Source organism: Amia ocellicauda, chromosome 7 (assembly GCF_036373705.1).
Source record: "Amia ocellicauda isolate fAmiCal2 chromosome 7, fAmiCal2.hap1, whole genome shotgun sequence".
NCBI classification, from domain to species: domain Eukaryota; kingdom Metazoa; phylum Chordata; class Actinopteri; order Amiiformes; family Amiidae; genus Amia; species Amia ocellicauda.
Genome location: NC_089856.1, coordinates 49,256,602 through 49,274,530, shown reverse-complemented (window position 1 = coordinate 49,274,530; position 17,929 = coordinate 49,256,602). Strand labels below are relative to the sequence as shown.

Genomic DNA, 17,929 nt, shown 5'->3' with positions numbered 1-17,929 from the left:
GAGGGCGTATCTTCCAGATGACGTCATAGGTATTACGCATCCAAAAGCTACTTTAAAAGATGAAGGCTGACATTGAGACAAACTTCATTCTGTAGCTGGAACCACATTGCATCTATTTATTAAACAACATTTATGTAATGACTCCCTGTTATATAAAGATATACTGCTTGTTTTTTATGACTTCGGTCGTGTGTAATATGTATATTTAATTTGTGAACCCCCTGGATTAAAACATAAATTATGTTATCTAATTATGTTCCATAAAACATAATAAGAAAGAACTAACTTCCGCAAACATGGTGGGCGTGGTCTGGGGAAAGCGCCGGCCAATCACAGCCATGCTATGCAAATATACAGGTGTGCGGGTTGTGGTGGAGTCGCATCAGCTGATTGACAGCACAGGTGCAGCAGCGCCAGTGTGAGCCGGACCGGAGAGCCGCTCCTCACCGCGCAGAGACCGGACCGCCGGGCCACAGCCCCGCTGAGTACCGTGAGTACAAATATTCCCACAAAACCGATTCTTGTTCCCTCACACCTCATATCTGAGTGACACATGGCGTAGTAGAACTAATAATCCTAATACACATTTCAGCTCATTTTAGCCCTTGAATACGTTGATACTTCACAGCCCTAAGCCTAGTGCGCTCTGAGCTGCGCTGAGCTGCTCCATGGTTGTCTTCTGACATCATACACCAGCAACACACCTGTCGGATCGTATTTAGCAAATTTAAAAGCGTTTTAATTAATCTTAAATTCGACATGAATTCCCCGCTCAACTTAAAACGTACCTCATAAATTCAGATGAATCCAGTTTCAAACCAGTCCTTGGGATGTTGTGAGCCCGTGGGTTTCCACGGCTCTGTGAGGGGTGGAGGCCCAGTCACCTGTCCGTCCGCACCGTGGTTGTGTGTCCCGGGTGATAGTGTGTTGATAGTTGCAGATAGTTGTGTTGTTTTATTATAAATCATTTAGTGTCGATGCTCTATACAATTACCATTATTGTTTTTGGAAATTGATGCATTTACTGTTAGTGACACATGATATTTGTGCAATAATGCTTAGTTTTGTTGTTTTCATATGGTAATAAAGCTCAGGAATAGGCTGCCCATATCTGGACTTACAAGTCATTGATCGTTATAGATCTACTGGGCTGTGACTAGTGTCTCAGCCCAGTCCAGTCCAGTCCAGTTCAGTCCAGTCCAGTCCAGTTCAGCTCAGCTCCATGACCATGGAGGGCCTGCAGTCCAGTCTCTGGATTGGAAAGAAGAAGCACTGGACTACTCTCTGTGCCAAATGCCTCAGCTGGACCCCAATGGACCGGCAGAACCGCAAGAATAAAGGTACTAGTACTGCCCTTAATACAGCACAGCACAGTCCAGTCCAACACAGCACAGCTCACTGTGTTACAACACAACACTGCACAGTGCAGGCACTCAGGGCTGTGTGTGCAACAGCACAGAGGGAACAACAATGTAGTGACAGTGTTTAAATCAACACAAACACACAATCTACCAATGTTACAGTGGGAGGGGGTGCACAGCCGCAGCCAGAAGATCTACCAATCACAAGTCTTCCTCTTCTGCTGCATGGTCCTGCGTTGCGTTGCGTTGCGTTGCGTTGAGTCGTGATGCGCTGTGCTGTGTCAGTGGGACAGGGAGGCAACAGGAAGCAGAGGCATGTGTGGAATGCATGGCTGCAGCTCCTGTCCCACTGCTGGAACTTTCCAGATCACCTGTCTCTCTCTGTGCTGTGCTGCAGTGTGCTGTAACAGACTGTGCTGTACTGTACTATAACAGACTCTGTGCTGTACTGCAGTGTGCTGTAATAGACTCTGTGCTGTACTGAGCTGTAACAGACTGTGCCCTGCTGCAGACAAGTCTCGAGTGGTGCCGGTGTCGGAGGTGGTGGCCGTGCAGGAAGGCATCATGGAGTTCCTGCCCTACAGGAAAGTGCAGGTGTCTGAGAGGGACTTCACTGGTGAGTCTCTGTACATTGGCACTGTCCCTGTACTGTCCAGAAACACTGTCCCTGTACTGTCCACACACACTGTCCCTGTCCACACACTGTCCCTGTACTGGCCCCACATACTGTCTCTGTTTGCCTGTACTGTCCCTCTGTCCTGTGTTAGCCCCTGTCCCTGAACTGTATATATATTACAGTGCTGTTCGTGCAGCGCAGTGGCCACAGTCCACGCTGGACTCTGGGACGCCGTGTTTTCTCTGCTCCGAGCCGGGACCTGCGAGAGCTGTGGGTCAGCGCTCTGAGGACCTGCCTGCAGCAGCACAGTGAGCACAGCCCCCCTACACACTGAGCACACACACTGACACATTGTGTAAACATACTCTCGCACACCTACACACCGACGCACACCAACACTAATAGATAAACCCCGGCAGCACTCTGAGACACGTGGGTGTGGGTGTGGACACACACGAAGCGGTGCTTGTTTTGGGCGGCTGGGCTACTGAAAACACCGTTGACTCACACTGAGAGAGAGATGGAGGGATGGAGTGGGAGAGTTAGAGAGAAAAAAATGAGTGAAAGAGAGTGAGAGTTTGTTTGTGAGGATGAGTGATCAGGTGATTATATCAGCACGCTATACTAACTGTATGCTGACCTCGAACCTAACTCTTAGTCCGCTCCCCCCAACCCCACCTCCCTGTCTCTCTCTCCCTCCCTTTCTGTTCCTCTCTGGTCCCCCTCTCCCTCTCTCTCAGTAAGGTGTCGTCCCCAGCGGCTGCTTGTGTTTATCAACCCGTTCGGGGGGCGGGGCCATGGCCGCAAGATCTACCAATCACAGGTGTCACCACTGTTCGAGCTGGCCGGGATCAGCACACACGTACTTGGTGAGAGAGAGAGAGAGCAGATGAAGGAGGGAGGGAGAGACCAGCGGGGTGCACATTGTCAGTGTTGAATGCGTCCAGTGTCATTTTGTTGGTGTGTTAATGTATCTGTGTTGAGTGTGTTGTTTCTTATGGTCAGAGACGGAGCGAGCCAACCACGCCCGAGACCACATCCTGAAGAAGGACCTGAGCGGCTTTGATGGGTGAGGGAGGGAGGGAGGGAGGGAGGGAGGGAGTGAGCTGTGTGGATGCAGGAGTGGGGACAGTGCACTAACGGTATGGGAACTACACAACATGCTAACACACCAACACAGAAACATGCTAATACCACTTACATTTCTACACAGAATTGAATACACACTTTGTGTCTTTGTGTCCCTGTGTCTGCGTGTCCGGGTGTCTGCATGTCTGTATGTTCTTCCCAGGTTGGTATGTGTGGGAGGGGATGGCATGTTCAGTGAGCTGATGCACGGGCTGATTGGCCGGACGCAGCAGGAGGCGGGCATCTCGGAAAACGACCCCTCGGCGACCCTGGAGCCCTGCAGTCTGCGCATCGGCATCATTCCGGCAGGTCAGGAACCATGACAAGGACAAATGCAATTACAGCAACAAAAACAATAACTACCACTAGAATAACATCAATGCTAATGTGCGTGTGTGTGTTTCTCAGGCTCCACGGACTGTGTGTGTTTCGCCACCGTGGGTGTGAATGACCCTGTGACCTCTGCCCTGCATATCATCATAGGTAAGCTTGGACACACTGCACAACACACAAGACACGACACAATCCTGCTGCCCAACACACTCCTGTGTAGTGTAGTGCAGTGCAGTGTCAGCGACGTATAGTACAGTGCAGTATACAGGACGGTACATAATAATCATACTACTGCTGGCACTGCACTACAGTCAGTCCCTGACCACAGCCTCTCTCTGCCTCTCTCAGGGGACAGCCAGCCCCTGGATGTGTGCTCTGTCCATCACCGGGATCAGCTGATGCGGTACTCCGTCTCCCTGGTGGGATACGGGTTCTACGGCGATGTGCTGGAGGAGAGTGACCGACACCGCTGGATGGGACCAGTCAGATATGACTACTCAGGTCAGAGAGCGAGATAAACTGATCAATCAGTAAGTCAATCACCCTTTGCAAGGTATACTGGGCACAGAGGAGAGAAAAACACAAACCAGATTCAGGATCAACAAATGGCAGATTCTTACAGGAGAAGATGCATCTCTGGGGGTCCACAGCTAAAGGCCCAGGCCTAATGGCTGCCTCCCCTCCAGGCAGAATAACCTATCAGACCGGCGGCAAGAAGACGTGGTGCTGCTGTCTGTGGTCGTCCCTCTAGTTGGGGGTGCCTCGTCAGCCCTTGGGGCAGGGGGGGATATCTGGTCTATAGCTGAAAACAAGATTGTGATCAGCTTCTGACCGTGAGATAACAAATGTCCTTGTGCATAACATGTCCATGGCATATCAGTGGCACTATGGGTTATGATGATTAGAAAAGCAGAGCTTAAAAATATTAGTTTTCAAAGTCAGAGATTAAATCATCACTGACACACTGATACACTGACACGCTGACTGACACACTGATTTACTGACACACTGATACACTGACTGAAGCACAGATATTCTGACTGGCTGACTGAGTGTTGTCTCCATCTGTGTGTGTGTCTCTCTCTGTCACCCCATTTGCAGCTCTGTGGTGTTTAACTGGCTCAACTGCAACGCAAAAATGCAGCTGAACTGGTACTGCAGAGCTCGACCAGCTTGTCTCTCTCCTCCCTCTCTCTGTGCTGAACTTCAGCACAATCACATGCAGTTTACTGTGGGGTTTTACTTCAATGCACCACACTGTAATAGTCCTGCAGGCCACTGGAACACACATGAAAGTGCATTAATCTCTCATTTGCCAGACTTCTGTCCCTCCCTCCCTCTCCTTCTGTCTCACTGGCTGTCTGTCTCCCTGTCTCCCTCTCTCCCTCTCTCTCTGCTGTGGTTCTGTCCATGTGCAGCAGTATTAATGCCCCTCTCTCTCAGGGGTGATGATGTTCCTCAGTAATCGCTCCTATCAGGGCACAGTGGAGTTCCAGCTGGCAGGCAACCAGCTGACCAGCCCCCGAGACAAGACCCGCTGCCTCTCTGGGTAACTGAGTGTGTACAGTGTGTAACTCGCACTGTCTGTTTGTCTGTGTGTCTGTGTGTGTGTCCAAATGACACTTAGAACAGGGGATGTGCCAACTGACTGGAAGACCGCAAATGTCATACCAATTCACAAGAAAGGGGATAAAATTGAGCCAGGAAATTACAGACCAATCAGTCTCACCTGCATCACCTGTAAAATGTTGGAAAAAATTATTAGACAGAAAATAGAGGAGCATCTTAATGAAAACCATATTCTTGGAGATAGTCAACATGGGTTTAGAGGAGGCAGATCATATCTTACTAATTTATTAGAATTTGTTGAACATGCAACTGCAGCTGTAGATCATGTGAAAGCATATGATATGATATCAAAAAGGTGTCAATTAGAGGAGTCGCTTCTAACTGGAGTGAGGTTGTTAGTGGAGTTCCACAGGGATCAGTACTAGGGCCTGTGCTTTTTCTAATCTATATTAATGATCTGGACTCTGGGATAGTTAGCAAACTTGTAAAATTTGAAGATGATACTAAAATCTGTATCTGCTGAGCCACCATCTCGGCAGCACAGGCTATTCAAAGGGACTTAGATAATATTCAGTTGTGGGCCGACACCTGGCAGATGAAATTCAATGTGGACAAGTGCAAGGTAATACATGCAGGTAACAATAATGTCCACTATAATTACACTATGGGAGGAGTAGTACTAGATGAAGTAACGCATGAGAAAGACCTAGGAGTCTACGTGGACTCCTCACTTTCTCCATCCAAACAATGTGGGGAAGCAATAAAAAAGGCAAACAGAGTGTTAGGGTATTTTGTCAAAAGTGTAGAATTGAGAACAAGGGCAGTGATGTTCAGACTGTACAATGCACTAGTTAGAGCTCATCTGGATGCTGTGGACAGTTCTGGGCACCACACTTCAAGAAAGATATTGCTGCTCTAGAGGCAGTTCAGAGGAGAGCAACCAGACTTATTCCAGGTCTGAAGGGAATGTCCTAGTGAGAGACTGAGGACCTGAACCTTTTCACCCTGGAACAGAGGAGACTACGCGGGGACTTGATCCAAGTCTTCAAAATCATGAAAGGCATCGACCACATCAAACCAGAGGAGCTTTTCCAGATCAGCAGGGACACACGCACCCGGGGACACAAATGGAAATTGGGCTTCAAGGCATTCAAGACAGAAAACAGGAGACACTTCTTCACACAGAGAGGCGTCACAATCTGAACAAACTCCCCAGCGATTTGGCTGAAGAGACAATTTGGGAACATTCAAAAACAGACTGGATAGGATCCTTGATCACTTAGTTATTAATGGACACCAAACGAGCACGATGGGGCAAATGGCCTCCTCTCGTTTGTAAACTTTCTTATGTTCTTGTGTGTGTGTGTTTAGTGTAACCCTGTATCTGTGTGCAGGTGTCCATTGTGTAACCCTGTGTTGTGTGTGTCAGGTGCCAGGTGTGCTCAGCGAGCAGAGAGTGGCTGTGCAGTGTGAGTGACCTGTCATTCGACACCATCTCGCAGGACAGCTTCCAGACCCCAGGTAACCACAGCTCCCTCTCCTTCTCTCCCTCTCTTTCTCCCTACCCTGACACAGCCCTGCACAGAACCCCCCCCCTCTCTCTCTTGATCTCTCCCTTTCTCTCTCCCTCTCCCCCATTTTCCTTCTGTACCCCTTAGTGTCTGTGTGCAATAAGAACCTCTCTCCCTCTCTCTGCACCACAGGGGGCTCCACTGAGGAGGGGGCGAGCAGTCCATGGCGGTCAGTGGAGGGCCGTTTCCGCGCGGTCAGTCTGACCTGCATGTCCAGTGCCTGTCCCAAGAGCCCAGCCGGCCTGTCGCCCTCCGCCCACCTGGCAGACGGCACGGCCGACCTCATCCTGGTGCGCGACTGCTCCCCCTGCGGCTTCCTCACGCACCTGAGCCGGCACACCAACAGCAAGGACCAGGTGACGGGGAGGAGCAGAGGAGCAGACAGGCAGGGAAGGGTTGCAGCACCAGTCTGTTATTAATGCCCCTCTGTCTGTCTGTCTGTCTCTCTGTCTCTCAGTTTGACCTGCCCTTCGTGGACGTGTACCGAGTGAAGGCCCTGCGCTTCACACCCCCCTGCGGAGATGAGGATGAGGAGGAGGGGGAGGTGGAGAGAGGGAGGGAGCCTTCGAGTCAGAGGAAGAAGCGGCACCTGTGTGGGGGGGGCTGTGGAGACGCACCCCCTCGCTCGTGCTGGAACTGCGATGGAGAAGTGCTGCCCCACAGTGCCATACTGGCACGGTCAGTCACTCTGTGAGACGCACCATAGCTCACACAGCCACACACACAGACGCACACAGTAAATACACAGTAAGACACACATGCAATAACAGACACGCACTGTAGCTCACACAGCCACACTCGCAGTAACACACACAGTAACACATGTGCGTTACTTTGTGTGTGTTACCACAACAGACACACACACACAGCCACACACATGTAGTAACACACACACTGCTGTACACACTGTAGTGTAATGGCTGTGTGTTTCCCAGGGTGCATTGCCAGCTGGTGCGTCTGTTTGCACGTGGGATCGAGGGGCCTTTCAGGAATCAGCGGGATGGAAGGAGGAGGTACCGCTGACCACACGGCATTGTGGGAAGACTGCGAACACGGGAACACAATAACATAACCCTGTAACTCTGTCTCCTTGTGACTCCGTACTCCCTTCAGAATGGAAGGATCAACTGATCAAGTGATCGGTTATTATTTAGAAAAGGGCCCTTCGCTGGGGCCACAGAGCGCCTTACAGTTTGAAAACCAACAAATAGACAAATATACTGAAGTCATCAAACAAACCACTGGGCACGGAAGAGAGGGAATCAAAAACTGCAGTGGCTACAGATTGTTACAGAAGATGAGAGATCTCTGGAGATCCAGGGCCTCATGGCCGCCTCCCCTCCAGGCAGTGTAGTTTTATCAGACAGGAAGTTCTGGTGCTGCTGGCTGTGGCTTCCCTCAGGTGGGGGTCCCTCATCAGCCCTTGGGTGGGGACGACTGTGAGGTGTTCGGGTGAGGATGCATCATCAGCCCTGGAGGGATATGATGCCTCGTCAGACTATCAGAGGGGGGCAACTGCTGGATGACAAAAGGAGAGCTTGTGCTCAGCTAAGGATAGTGAGATGAAGGAGATGACAGAATTATGCATTGTGACATTGTGACAGTGTGCATAGTGTTGCCAACACAGCCCAGCAGCAGTGTGGGTAATGATGTGAAGTGAGATGTTGGAGAAATGTGAATAAAGCTGTGCCTGACAAACACACTGCTCTGTGGCTCTGTGCACGTATTTAAATTCCCATTTACACTCACACACACACACACGGAGCCTGCGTTTCCTGTTAGTGCCTCAGACAGACCAGTGTTTCCAGTGTGAGCGGTCAGTCCAGTCCAGTGGTGCGACCTGCAGGACTGGAGAGACGAGTGTCTGTTGTTCTCTACATCACTGTCGCTCTGCAGCTAACTGAGGGTGTGAGTGTGTGTGTGTGAGTCAGTGTATGTGTGTGGGTGTGTGTCTGTGTGTATAGGTGTTAGAGTGTGTGTGTTAGTGAGGAATGCCGTCAGTGCGGCTGGGCTGAGTCTCTCTGCTGCTCTCACTCAGCAGGCTGCTTGGGATGCCAGCGCTCTGCTGCTGGAGGGAGGTAGTAAATTATGCATTGTATGCACAGTGCTGTGTATAGTGTATACAATGTGTTGTGTACAGTGTATACAATCCCCCCTCACACACACCTGTGTACTGCAACTCTTAGATGTAACTATTGATCACTGTGGGTGTGCTTTCCCCTGGTGGACATATTGCACTACTGCTAGCTGTCCTTTGGCAATTTAATAAGCTCATTATTAGCAGCAGTGCTAGCAGCAGTATTACTACTACTGTTATATGTATTAGCAGTATCAGCATGAGATTATTAATATAAGTCAGCATGTGAGAACAAACAAAATCTTTAATAATCATATTTTTCTTCTGTTCCCCAGTTAAAGAATGGGAAGGCTTGTCTCAAACTGGTCTGGACTGGTGTAGATCATGCCTCCTCAACAGACAGTAACTGTGGTGTCTCTCAGGGCTCTGTCCGGGGGTCTCTGCTATTCTCTTTACAGATGCAGAGGTGAGATTATCCGTAGACATGGGGTGAACTTTCGTTTGTATGCAGATGACGCACAACTCTACTTCTCGGTTAAACAGGTGATATTAATACTCCAGTTCTACACGAGTGTTGGGCTGATATTAAAAATGTGTGGCTCAAAAATGTCTGCATTAAAGCAAAATTAGACCATATTGTGTAGTACTATCGATCCCCTTGGAATCCACCACACTCTCTCCTTCTTCTTCTACTAAGAATCCAGGAGTCGCCCTCGATCCTGCGCTTTCCTACACCCAGCACATCACCACGCTGACACACACCTGCAGATTCTTCCTGAGCAACATAAGCCAGATCTGTCCTTCCCTCACTGACTACTCGACTCAGCTGCTCGTCCAGTCACTGGTCCTCTCCCGCATGGACTACTGCAACTCCCTCCTGGCCGGCCTGCCTGCAACTACTACCTGCCGCTCCAGCTCATCCAGAACTCTGCGGCTCGTTTGGTGTCTCTCTGCCCCGATTCGCAAATGCTGCTCCACTGCTCCGCTCCCTCCACTGGCTCCCAATACCGGCACGCATTCAGTTCAAGACATTGACCTCACCTACCGCTGTCTCAACCACACTGCTCCAAGCTACCTTCAGACCTTCGTCTCTCCATACATCCCCTCCAGACCACTGCGCTCCTCCAGTGCCACATGACTAACTCTACCTCCTCTCCACTCTCCTTCCTCCAGAGCCGCTCCTTCTCATCCCTGCCCCCTAAATGATGGAACGACCTGCCCACCGAAGTCAAAACAGCAGAGTCCTTGACCTCATTCCAGTGCTTACTCAAGACACCTCTTTTCACACAGTACTTGTAATATTAGTCATTTTATCCCTGCTAGATACAGTGAGGGAAAAAAGTATTTGATCCCCTGCTGATTTTGTACGTTTGCCCACTGGCAAAGAAATTATCAGTCTATAATTTTAATGGTAGGTGTATTTTAACAGTGAGAAACAGAATAACAACAAAAAAATCCAGAAAAACGCATTTCAAAAAAGTTATAAATTGATTTGCATGTTAATGAGGGAAATAAGTATTTGATCCCCTATCAATCAGCAAAATTTCTGGCTCCCAGGTTTCTTTTATACAAGTAACGAGCTGAGATTAAGAGCACTCTCTTAAAGGGCTACAAGACCATCGCCAAGCAGCTTGATGAGAAGGTGACAACAGTTGGTGCGATTATTGGAAATGGAAGAAACACAAAATAACTGTCAGTCTCCCTCGGTCTGGGGCTCCATGCAAGATCTCACCTCGTGGAGTTTCAATGATCATGAGAACGGTGAAGAATCAGCCCAGAACTACACGGGAGGATCTTGTTAATGATCTCAAGGCAGCTGGGACCATACTCACCAAGAAAACAATTGGTAACACACTACGCCGTGAAGGACTGAAATCCTGCAGCGCCCGCAAGGTCCCCCTGCTCAAGAAAGCACATGTACAGGCCCGTCTGAAGTTTGCCAATGAACATCTGAATGATTCAGAGGAGAACTGGGTGAAAGTGTTGTGGTCAGATGAGACCAAAATCGAGCTCTTTGTCATCAACCTGTTTGGAGGAGGAGGAATGCTGCCTATGACCCCAAGAACACCATCCCCACCGCCAAACATGGAGGTTTGTGGGTGTTTTTCTGCTAAGGGGACAGGACAACTGCACCGCATCAAAGGCACGATGGACGGGGCCATGTACCGTCAAATCTTGGGTGAGAACCTCCTTCCCTCAGCCAGGGCATTGACAATGGGTCGTGGATGAGTATTCCAGCATGACAATGACACAAAACACACAGCCAAGGCAACAAAGGAGTGGCTCAAGAAGAAGCACATTAAGGTCCTGGAGTGGCCTAGCAAGTCTCCAGACCTTAATCCCATAGAAAATCTGTGGAGGGAGCTGAAGGTTCGAGTTGCCAAACGTCAGCCTCGAAACTTTAATGACTTGGAGAGGATCTGCAAAGAGGAGTGGGACAAAAACCCTCCTGAGATGTGTGCAAACCTGGTGGCCAACTACAAGAAACGTCTGACCTCTGTGATTGCCAACAAGGGTTTTGCCACCAAGTACTAAGTCGAAGGGGTCAAATACTTATCTCCATCATTAACATGCAAATCAATTTATAACTTTTTTGAAATGCGTTTTCTGGATTTTTGTTGTTATTATTCTGTCTCTCACTGTTAAAATACACCTACCATTAAAATTATAGACTGATCATTTCTTTGTCAGTGGGCAAACGTACAAAATCCGCAGGGGATCAAATACTTTTTTCCCTGACTGTAGCACTTCACAGTTCTTATTATGCTTCTCGCGTTCTTGATTGTTTTCCTCCTTGCTCCCTTTCCTGTAGCCCTTGACTGTGACCCTACATCTTGACAGCACTTTCACCATCCAGGATGTAGGACGTCACTTACTGTACTTGTGTAAATTGTAAATTGGAATTTGTAAAATGTATTTTGAATTGCTATGTTTTAGTTAACTTGAATTTCTAATGATTGATGCCTTGTACTTAACTGTATTCTTGCACTTTGTTTGCACTTATGTTGTAAGTCGCCCTGCATAAGGGCGTCTGCCAAGAAATAATAATAATAATAATAATAATATGACTTATAGTTGTGACATACCATGGTAAAAATATAGTTTCAACGGGGGGTGTCGTATGGGACGAGTGCAGTCTTTGGCCCATATGGTTTTTACCATGGTAAACTGTAGCTTACCATGCTTTTACCATAATTTGTCTTCCGCACAACTATCCCATCCATCTGCTCTTAAAATACACTCACCTAAAGGATTATTAGGAACACCTGTTCAATTTCTCATTAATGCAATTATCTAACCAACCAATCACATGGCAGTTGCTTCAATGCATTTAGGGGTGTGGTCCTGGTCAAGACAATCTCCTGAACTCCAAACTGAATGTCTGAATGGGAAAGAAAGGTGATTTAAGCAATTTTGAGCGTGGCATGGTTGTTGGTGCCAGACGGGCCGGTCTGAGTATTTCACAATCTGCTCAGTTACTGGGATTTTCACGCACAACCATTTCTAGGGTTTACAAAGAATGGTGTGAAAAGGGAAAAACATCCAGTATGCGGGAGTGCTGTGGGCGAAAATGCCTTGTTGATGCTAGAGGTCAGAGGAGAATGGGCCGACTGATTCAAGCTGATAGAAGAGCAACTTTGACTGAAATAACCACTCGTTACAACCGAGGTATGCAGCAAAGCATTTGTGAAGCCACAACACGTACAACCTTGAGGCGGATGGGCTACAACAGCAGAAGACCCCACCGGGTACCACTCATCACCACTACAAATAGGAAAAAGAGGCTACAATTTGCACAAGCTCACCAAAATTGGACAGTTGAAGACTGGAAAAATGTTGCCTGGTCTGATGAGTCTCGATTTCTGTTGAGACATTCAGATGGTAGAGTCAGAACTTGGCGTAAACAGAATGAGAACATGGATCCATCATGCCTTGTTACCACTGTGCAGGCTGCTGGTGGTGGTGTAATGGTATAGGGGATGTTTTCTTGGCACACAGGCCACAGCCTACCTGAGCATTGTTTCTGACCATGTCCATCCCTTTATGACCACCATGTACCCATCCTCTGATGGCTACTTCCAGCAGGATAATGCACCATGTCACAAAGGTCAAATCATTTCAAATTGGTTTCTTGAACACGAAAATGAGTTCACTGTAATAAACTGGCCCCCACAGTCACCAGATCTCAACCCAATAGAGCATCTTTGGGATGTGGTGGAACGGGAGCTTCGTGCCCTGGATGTGCATCCCACAAATCTCCATCAACTGCAAGATGCTATCCTATCAATATGGGCCAACATTTCTAAAGAATGCTTTCAGCACCTTGTTGAATCAATGCCACGTAGAATTAAGGCAGTTCTGAAGGCGAAAGGGGGTCAAACACAGTATAAGTATGGTGTTTCTAATAATCCTTTAGGTGAGTGTATTGTGGTCTCTGCTCTTTCAACCTAACGTGCTGAATGAACGGACACGCCCTAGTCTCTATCCTATTGGCTACACAGCCCTTGCAACAGACGGTTCTTCTATGCCAATGGACAATCCTACTGTCAATCTAATTATATCACTGTCCATTGGCCCTCACGGGGCCCGGGGGCGGGTTTGTGTTGCCTGTGATGGCAGTGCGGTTAGGTTGGTCCTATTGCGCTCCCACATGCTGGATATGACAATATAACCCTGTGATCCCGCTGCCCGTTTATACACACAACACACAATAATACACATCGCCGTTTAACACACTCTGATCTCCGGCGCACAGACGCGAAGATGAACATCCGAAACGCCAGAGTAAGTGCCGCCGGTGTGAGGGGACCGGGTCCCCGTCTGGTCGCCGGTTGGGGTTCAGAGATAGAGGGACATGGCTGTCCCGATGTGACTGTCCTCTTCGGTCCAGTCCTGAGCTGCCCGTCTGAGCTCCTCCCTTGTTTGTGTAGCGAACCGCCCGCAGATCCAGAGACTGAGTTCCGGGTGCAGGCCTAAAGCCTCGGGCTCGAGTGACTCGTCAGGCCGGGGTCGCAGTGAGAACCGCTGTTTTTTCGAGCCCGGCTTTGTGATCAAGAGTCTTCCGTTTTCTGTTTTGTTTTTATCGCTGTAGCAGTATTTAAAAATGCGTTTTAATTGGTATTGGTGGTAGGGAGTAATAGTACATGTTTTAAACTATTTTGATATCATTAGTATTAACTGTGGTGGTAGGACTAACTTATGAAAAGTAGTTGTGTACACGTTTATTTTGAGCATCAGTTGACTCTGGTTTTCTGTCTCTCTCTTCCTGCCTCAGCCGGAGGACCTGATGAACATGCAGCACTGCAACCTGCTGTGTCTCCCAGAGAACTATCAGATGAAATACTACTTCTATCACGGCCTGTCTTGGCCACAGGTACTGTACACACCACACCACATACACACAACATACACACACCCCACAGAAACACACAACACCACATAACACACACACAAACAACACACACACAGATTAAGTCCTGTACCCACTGACACACTGTCTCTGCCCACAGTCCAGACTGTCTCACTCCCTCTCCCTCTCTCGCTCCCTCCGCAGCTCTCCTACATCGCAGAGGATGAGAATGGGAAGATCGTGGGCTATGTGTTGGCAAAGATGTGAGTGTCCCCCCCCCAGCTCAGAGTCTCACTGTGTGTGTGTAGGTCTGTCTGTCTGACTCTCTGTGGTTCAATGTCTGTCTGCAGGGAGGAGGACCCCGATGACGTGCCCCACGGACACATCACCTCCCTGGTGAGTCTCTCTCTCGGTCTCTCTGCCTCTGTCCTGACCATGGTGTGTGGTGTGTCAGTATTGACTCTCTCTCTCAGGCGGTGAAACGCTCTCACAGGCGGCTGGGTTTGGCTCAGAAGCTGATGGACCAGGCGTCTCGTGCCATGATCGAAAACTTCAACGCCAAATACGTCTCCCTGCACGTCAGGAAGAGGTGAGACAGTCTGACACCCTGACACCTTGATTCCCTGGAAACATTCGGTAAACCACTGACACTCTCTCTCTCTCTCACTCGCAGTAACCGAGCGGCTCTCCACCTCTACTCCAACACACTGAACTTCCAGTGAGTGGCAAAGCATCTCTGTGTGCGTCTACCTGTCTGCTTGTCTGTGTGTCTCTATCCTTCTGTCTGTACCGGTGTGTCCCGGTGTGTCTGTGTTTGCACATGCCTGTCTCTGTTTGCCTGTCCGTCACTACTGCAATCGGTTTGTGACAGCTCTCCCTCTCCCTCCCTCCCTCTCTCTCTGCAGGATCAGTGAGGTAGAGCCGAAATACTATGCAGACGGCGAGGACGCGTACGCCATGAAGAGAGACCTGGCCCAGATGGCGGACGAGGTACCGGCAGAGACAGGGGGTACTGACACTGCACCCCGATAATACTGCACCTCAATACACTGACACTGCACCCTGATAATACTGCAACTCAACACTGCACCCTGATAATATTGCACCTCAACACTGCACCCTGATAATATTGCACCTCAACACTGCACCCCGATACTACTGCACCTGAACACACTGATACTGCACCCCGACAGTTCTGTGCTTCAGCAGCACTGTGCTGTGTGATATCGCTGTGCCCCTTCACTGACCCTGTGTGGCGCTCCAGCTCCTCTCCTCCTCTCTGCTCCTCCATCTCTTTCTCTGTGTATTAGCCCCGGTGTGCTCTCTCCCCCTCCAGCTTTACTACAGTCTACATATTCATCTCGGTACTTTATCGGCATTTAGCCCCATACGTTCACTACGTTCACTAACCACCCCTCTCTCTCTCTCTCTCTCTCTCTCTTCAGTTGCGCAGGCCGGGGGCGGTGGAGAGGGGGCGACCGTGGGTTCTGCCTGACCCACCCCAGGGCGGTGCTGCCCCACTCCTCCCCGGGAAGCTGGACGACCCCCAGGACAGCGGGGGGGATAGCAAGGATGTGAGCGAAGTCAGCGAGGCCACCGAGAGCACAGACGTCAAAGACAGCTCCTCTTCGGACTCCTAACACACACTGTGCGCGCACACGCACACACAGTGAGCGCGCACACAACACACACACACACTGAGCACTGATGTCAAAGACCGCTCCTCTTCGGACTCCTAACGCACACACACTGTACACAGAGAGCACTGATGTCAAAGACAGCTCCTCCCGTGACTCTTAACACACTTACAAACACACACACTGATGGACGCAGAGCTCGTCTCCTCCCTGGCGTGTCGCTGGCGTGTCCTGTGAGGAGGGGGGGTTCCGACTGACCTCAACTCTTTGTTTGCTCTGCTTTTCAATAAAACTGTACAAAGTCAACTTGGTGGAGCTGTGGTTGTGTTTTGGGGGTCATTCTGCGCTGGAGAGGTTTCTGCCCGCGTGTCTTGCCCACGTGTGGCTGGGTCTCTCACCCCGTGTGTGTCTCGCTTAGCGTGTGGCCGGGTCAGAGGTTTTTGTTTGCTTAAACCTTAGCGCAATGAAACAAAGTAAACAATAGTTCCCTTTCAAATCGAAAGACAGCCATTACCGAAAGGGAAGAGCCTTCTGACCTGCCAATCTGTGAAAAATCAGAAGGCTCTTCCTTTCCGTTAATGGCTGTCTTTCTTTTTCAGGGAACCGTGGTTGTGATAATAACCTATCGTTGCACAGCTTGTACTATTAATAGTGAGAAAGTGTGACTCTTATTAACTGCCTTCTTCCACACTTTGGCTTTTCCTTCTCGGGCTCATATTTTACATATGATGGGGTTATGGTTTAAAACAACACTCTTGGGGCTGTTTCTATTGTATGATCAATAATAATAAGGGGTCAAACTAAGAATTCTGAATAAAAATCACCGACTGCTACTAAAATAAATAGCATTATTTCGTGCTGTTACCTGGCGTTTTTACACATTTGGCATTACCAGTGTGTGTTACATGCCCCCCGGCGCCCTGTGAAAACGGCATCAATCCCTCCCATGTCGAGGCGAAGCCCGGCCAATTCAATGACGTCACTTTTGGCTTAATTTAGGATGTCATCCGGGTATCGTTAGTATACTTAATTGGTTTGGCCATCTTTCTCAGTGTGACTGCAATACTCGGGTACACTATTACTACCTGGTACACTTAAAATGCCTCGTGCAGCACACTGGTGCGATGCGAGACATGGCATAGTCTCCAGCCCCGTCCTGCTCATTCTGTCGTGGCAATGCGTAACGTAGTGCGCAGCTGGGTATGATCCCGGGATAGTACTGTACTATTTAGTACAACTTAATTCGAGATCCGTACTAACTGCAAGGTCGTTGCAATTGACCCCTACGTACTACAGTGAACATGAACATACCTGCTTTTCTACTACAGCGAACCTACTTACTGTGACATACTATCACTGATGCACGCTGCTTCCTCACCTAACTTCTCCTCCTACTACTTACACTGTTACAAAGTATCTCTGATATAAACCTGCATACGACCATAAAAACAACATATCAGTAACATACCGTGTAATGCATGTACTGCATGGTGTATATTATTGTGATGTTTTCGTAAATTGTATTTCTTGTATTTGCCTTTTTTATTGCTTCCCCACATTGTTTGGATGGAGAAAGTGAGGAGTCCACGTAGACTCCTAGGTCTTTCTCATGCGTTACTTCATCTAGTTCTGTTCCTCCCATAGTGTAATTATAGTGGACATTATTGTTACCTGCATGTAATACCTTGCACTTGTCCACATTGAATTTCATTTGCCAGGTGTCGGCCCACAACTGAATATTATCTAAGTCCCTTTGAATAGCCTGTGCTGCCGAGATTGTATCTGCTGAGCCACCTATTTTAGTATCATCTGCACATTTGACAAGTTTGCTAACTATCCCAGAGTCCAGATCATTAATATAGATTAGAAAAAGCACAGGCCCTAGTACTGATCCCTGTGGAACTCCACTAACAACCTCACTCCAGTTAGAAGTGACTCCTCTAATCGACACCCTCTGTTTCCTAGACATCAACCAGTTCATAATCCATCTACTTTACCCTGAATACCTACAGCTTCCAGTTTGAGGATTAGTCTTTGGTGTGGAACCTTATCAAAAGCTTTTTGAAAATCTAAGTATATCATATCATATGCTTTCACATGATCTACAGCTGCAGCTGCATGTTCAAAAAATTCTAATAAATTAGTAAGACATGATCTGCCTCGTCTAAACCCATGTTGACTATCTCCAAGAATATGTTTTTCATTAAGATGCTCCTCTATTTTCTGTCTGATCATTTTTTCCAACATTTTACAGGTGATGCAGGTGAGACTGATTGGTCTGTAATTT

At 48.5% G+C, this 17,929-nt stretch overlaps 2 protein-coding genes across 5 annotated transcripts; both read left to right on the top strand.

The window, feature by feature from the left end:
- The first annotated feature begins 386 nt into the window (after positions 1–386).
- LOC136753790 (ceramide kinase) lies at positions 387–8,280 on the top strand. Of its 3 annotated transcripts, none has more exons than XM_066710179.1 (14): positions 387–490; positions 1,141–1,340; positions 1,873–1,977; positions 2,160–2,285; positions 2,718–2,846; positions 2,983–3,046; positions 3,269–3,414; positions 3,514–3,588; positions 3,787–3,939; positions 4,882–4,987; positions 6,437–6,528; positions 6,711–6,934; positions 7,036–7,256; positions 7,514–8,280. In XM_066710179.1, exons 2-14 carry the CDS (start codon positions 1,223–1,225, stop codon positions 7,599–7,601), a joined length of 1,647 nt encoding a protein of 548 aa, XP_066566276.1. In that variant the 5' UTR covers positions 387–490; positions 1,141–1,222; the 3' UTR covers positions 7,602–8,280. The 3 variants fall into 3 exon arrangements, with proteins under 3 accessions (XP_066566276.1, XP_066566275.1, XP_066566277.1); XM_066710178.1 differs by having other exon boundaries at positions 1,816–1,977; XM_066710180.1 differs by lacking the exon at positions 2,718–2,846 and having other exon boundaries at positions 1,816–1,977.
- Positions 8,281–13,258: 4,978 nt separating this feature from the next.
- naa10 (N-alpha-acetyltransferase 10, NatA catalytic subuni) lies at positions 13,259–15,948 on the top strand. Of its 2 annotated transcripts, none has more exons than XM_066710174.1 (8): positions 13,259–13,440; positions 13,931–14,029; positions 14,210–14,268; positions 14,356–14,401; positions 14,479–14,594; positions 14,679–14,723; positions 14,911–14,995; positions 15,451–15,948. In XM_066710174.1, the coding sequence occupies exons 1-8, from the start codon at positions 13,420–13,422 to the stop codon at positions 15,643–15,645; spliced, it is 666 nt and encodes a 221-aa protein (XP_066566271.1). In that variant the 5' UTR covers positions 13,259–13,419; the 3' UTR covers positions 15,646–15,948. The 2 variants fall into 2 exon arrangements, with proteins under 2 accessions (XP_066566271.1, XP_066566272.1); XM_066710175.1 differs by having other exon boundaries at positions 13,260–13,440; positions 14,911–15,014; positions 15,451–15,640.
- Positions 15,949–17,929: the final 1,981 nt, after the last annotated feature.

Bases quoted from the DNA above. Each gene is read 5' to 3' on its own strand.
- LOC136753790 (XM_066710178.1), top strand. From the start codon at position 1,223: ATGACCATGGAGGGCCTGCAGTCCAGTCTCTGGATTGGAAAGAAGAAG. The intron at 2,286-2,717 runs GTGAGCACAGCC...CCTCTCTCTCAG, and splicing joins GACCTGCCTGCAGCAGCACA to TAAGGTGTCGTCCCCAGCGG. The intron at 3,047-3,268 runs GTGAGGGAGGGA...TGTTCTTCCCAG, and splicing joins GACCTGAGCGGCTTTGATGG to GTTGGTATGTGTGGGAGGGG.
- naa10 (XM_066710174.1), top strand. From the start codon at position 13,420: ATGAACATCCGAAACGCCAGA. The intron at 13,441-13,930 runs GTAAGTGCCGCC...TTCCTGCCTCAG, and splicing joins TGAACATCCGAAACGCCAGA to CCGGAGGACCTGATGAACAT. The intron at 14,724-14,910 runs GTGAGTGGCAAA...CTCTCTCTGCAG, and splicing joins TCCAACACACTGAACTTCCA to GATCAGTGAGGTAGAGCCGA.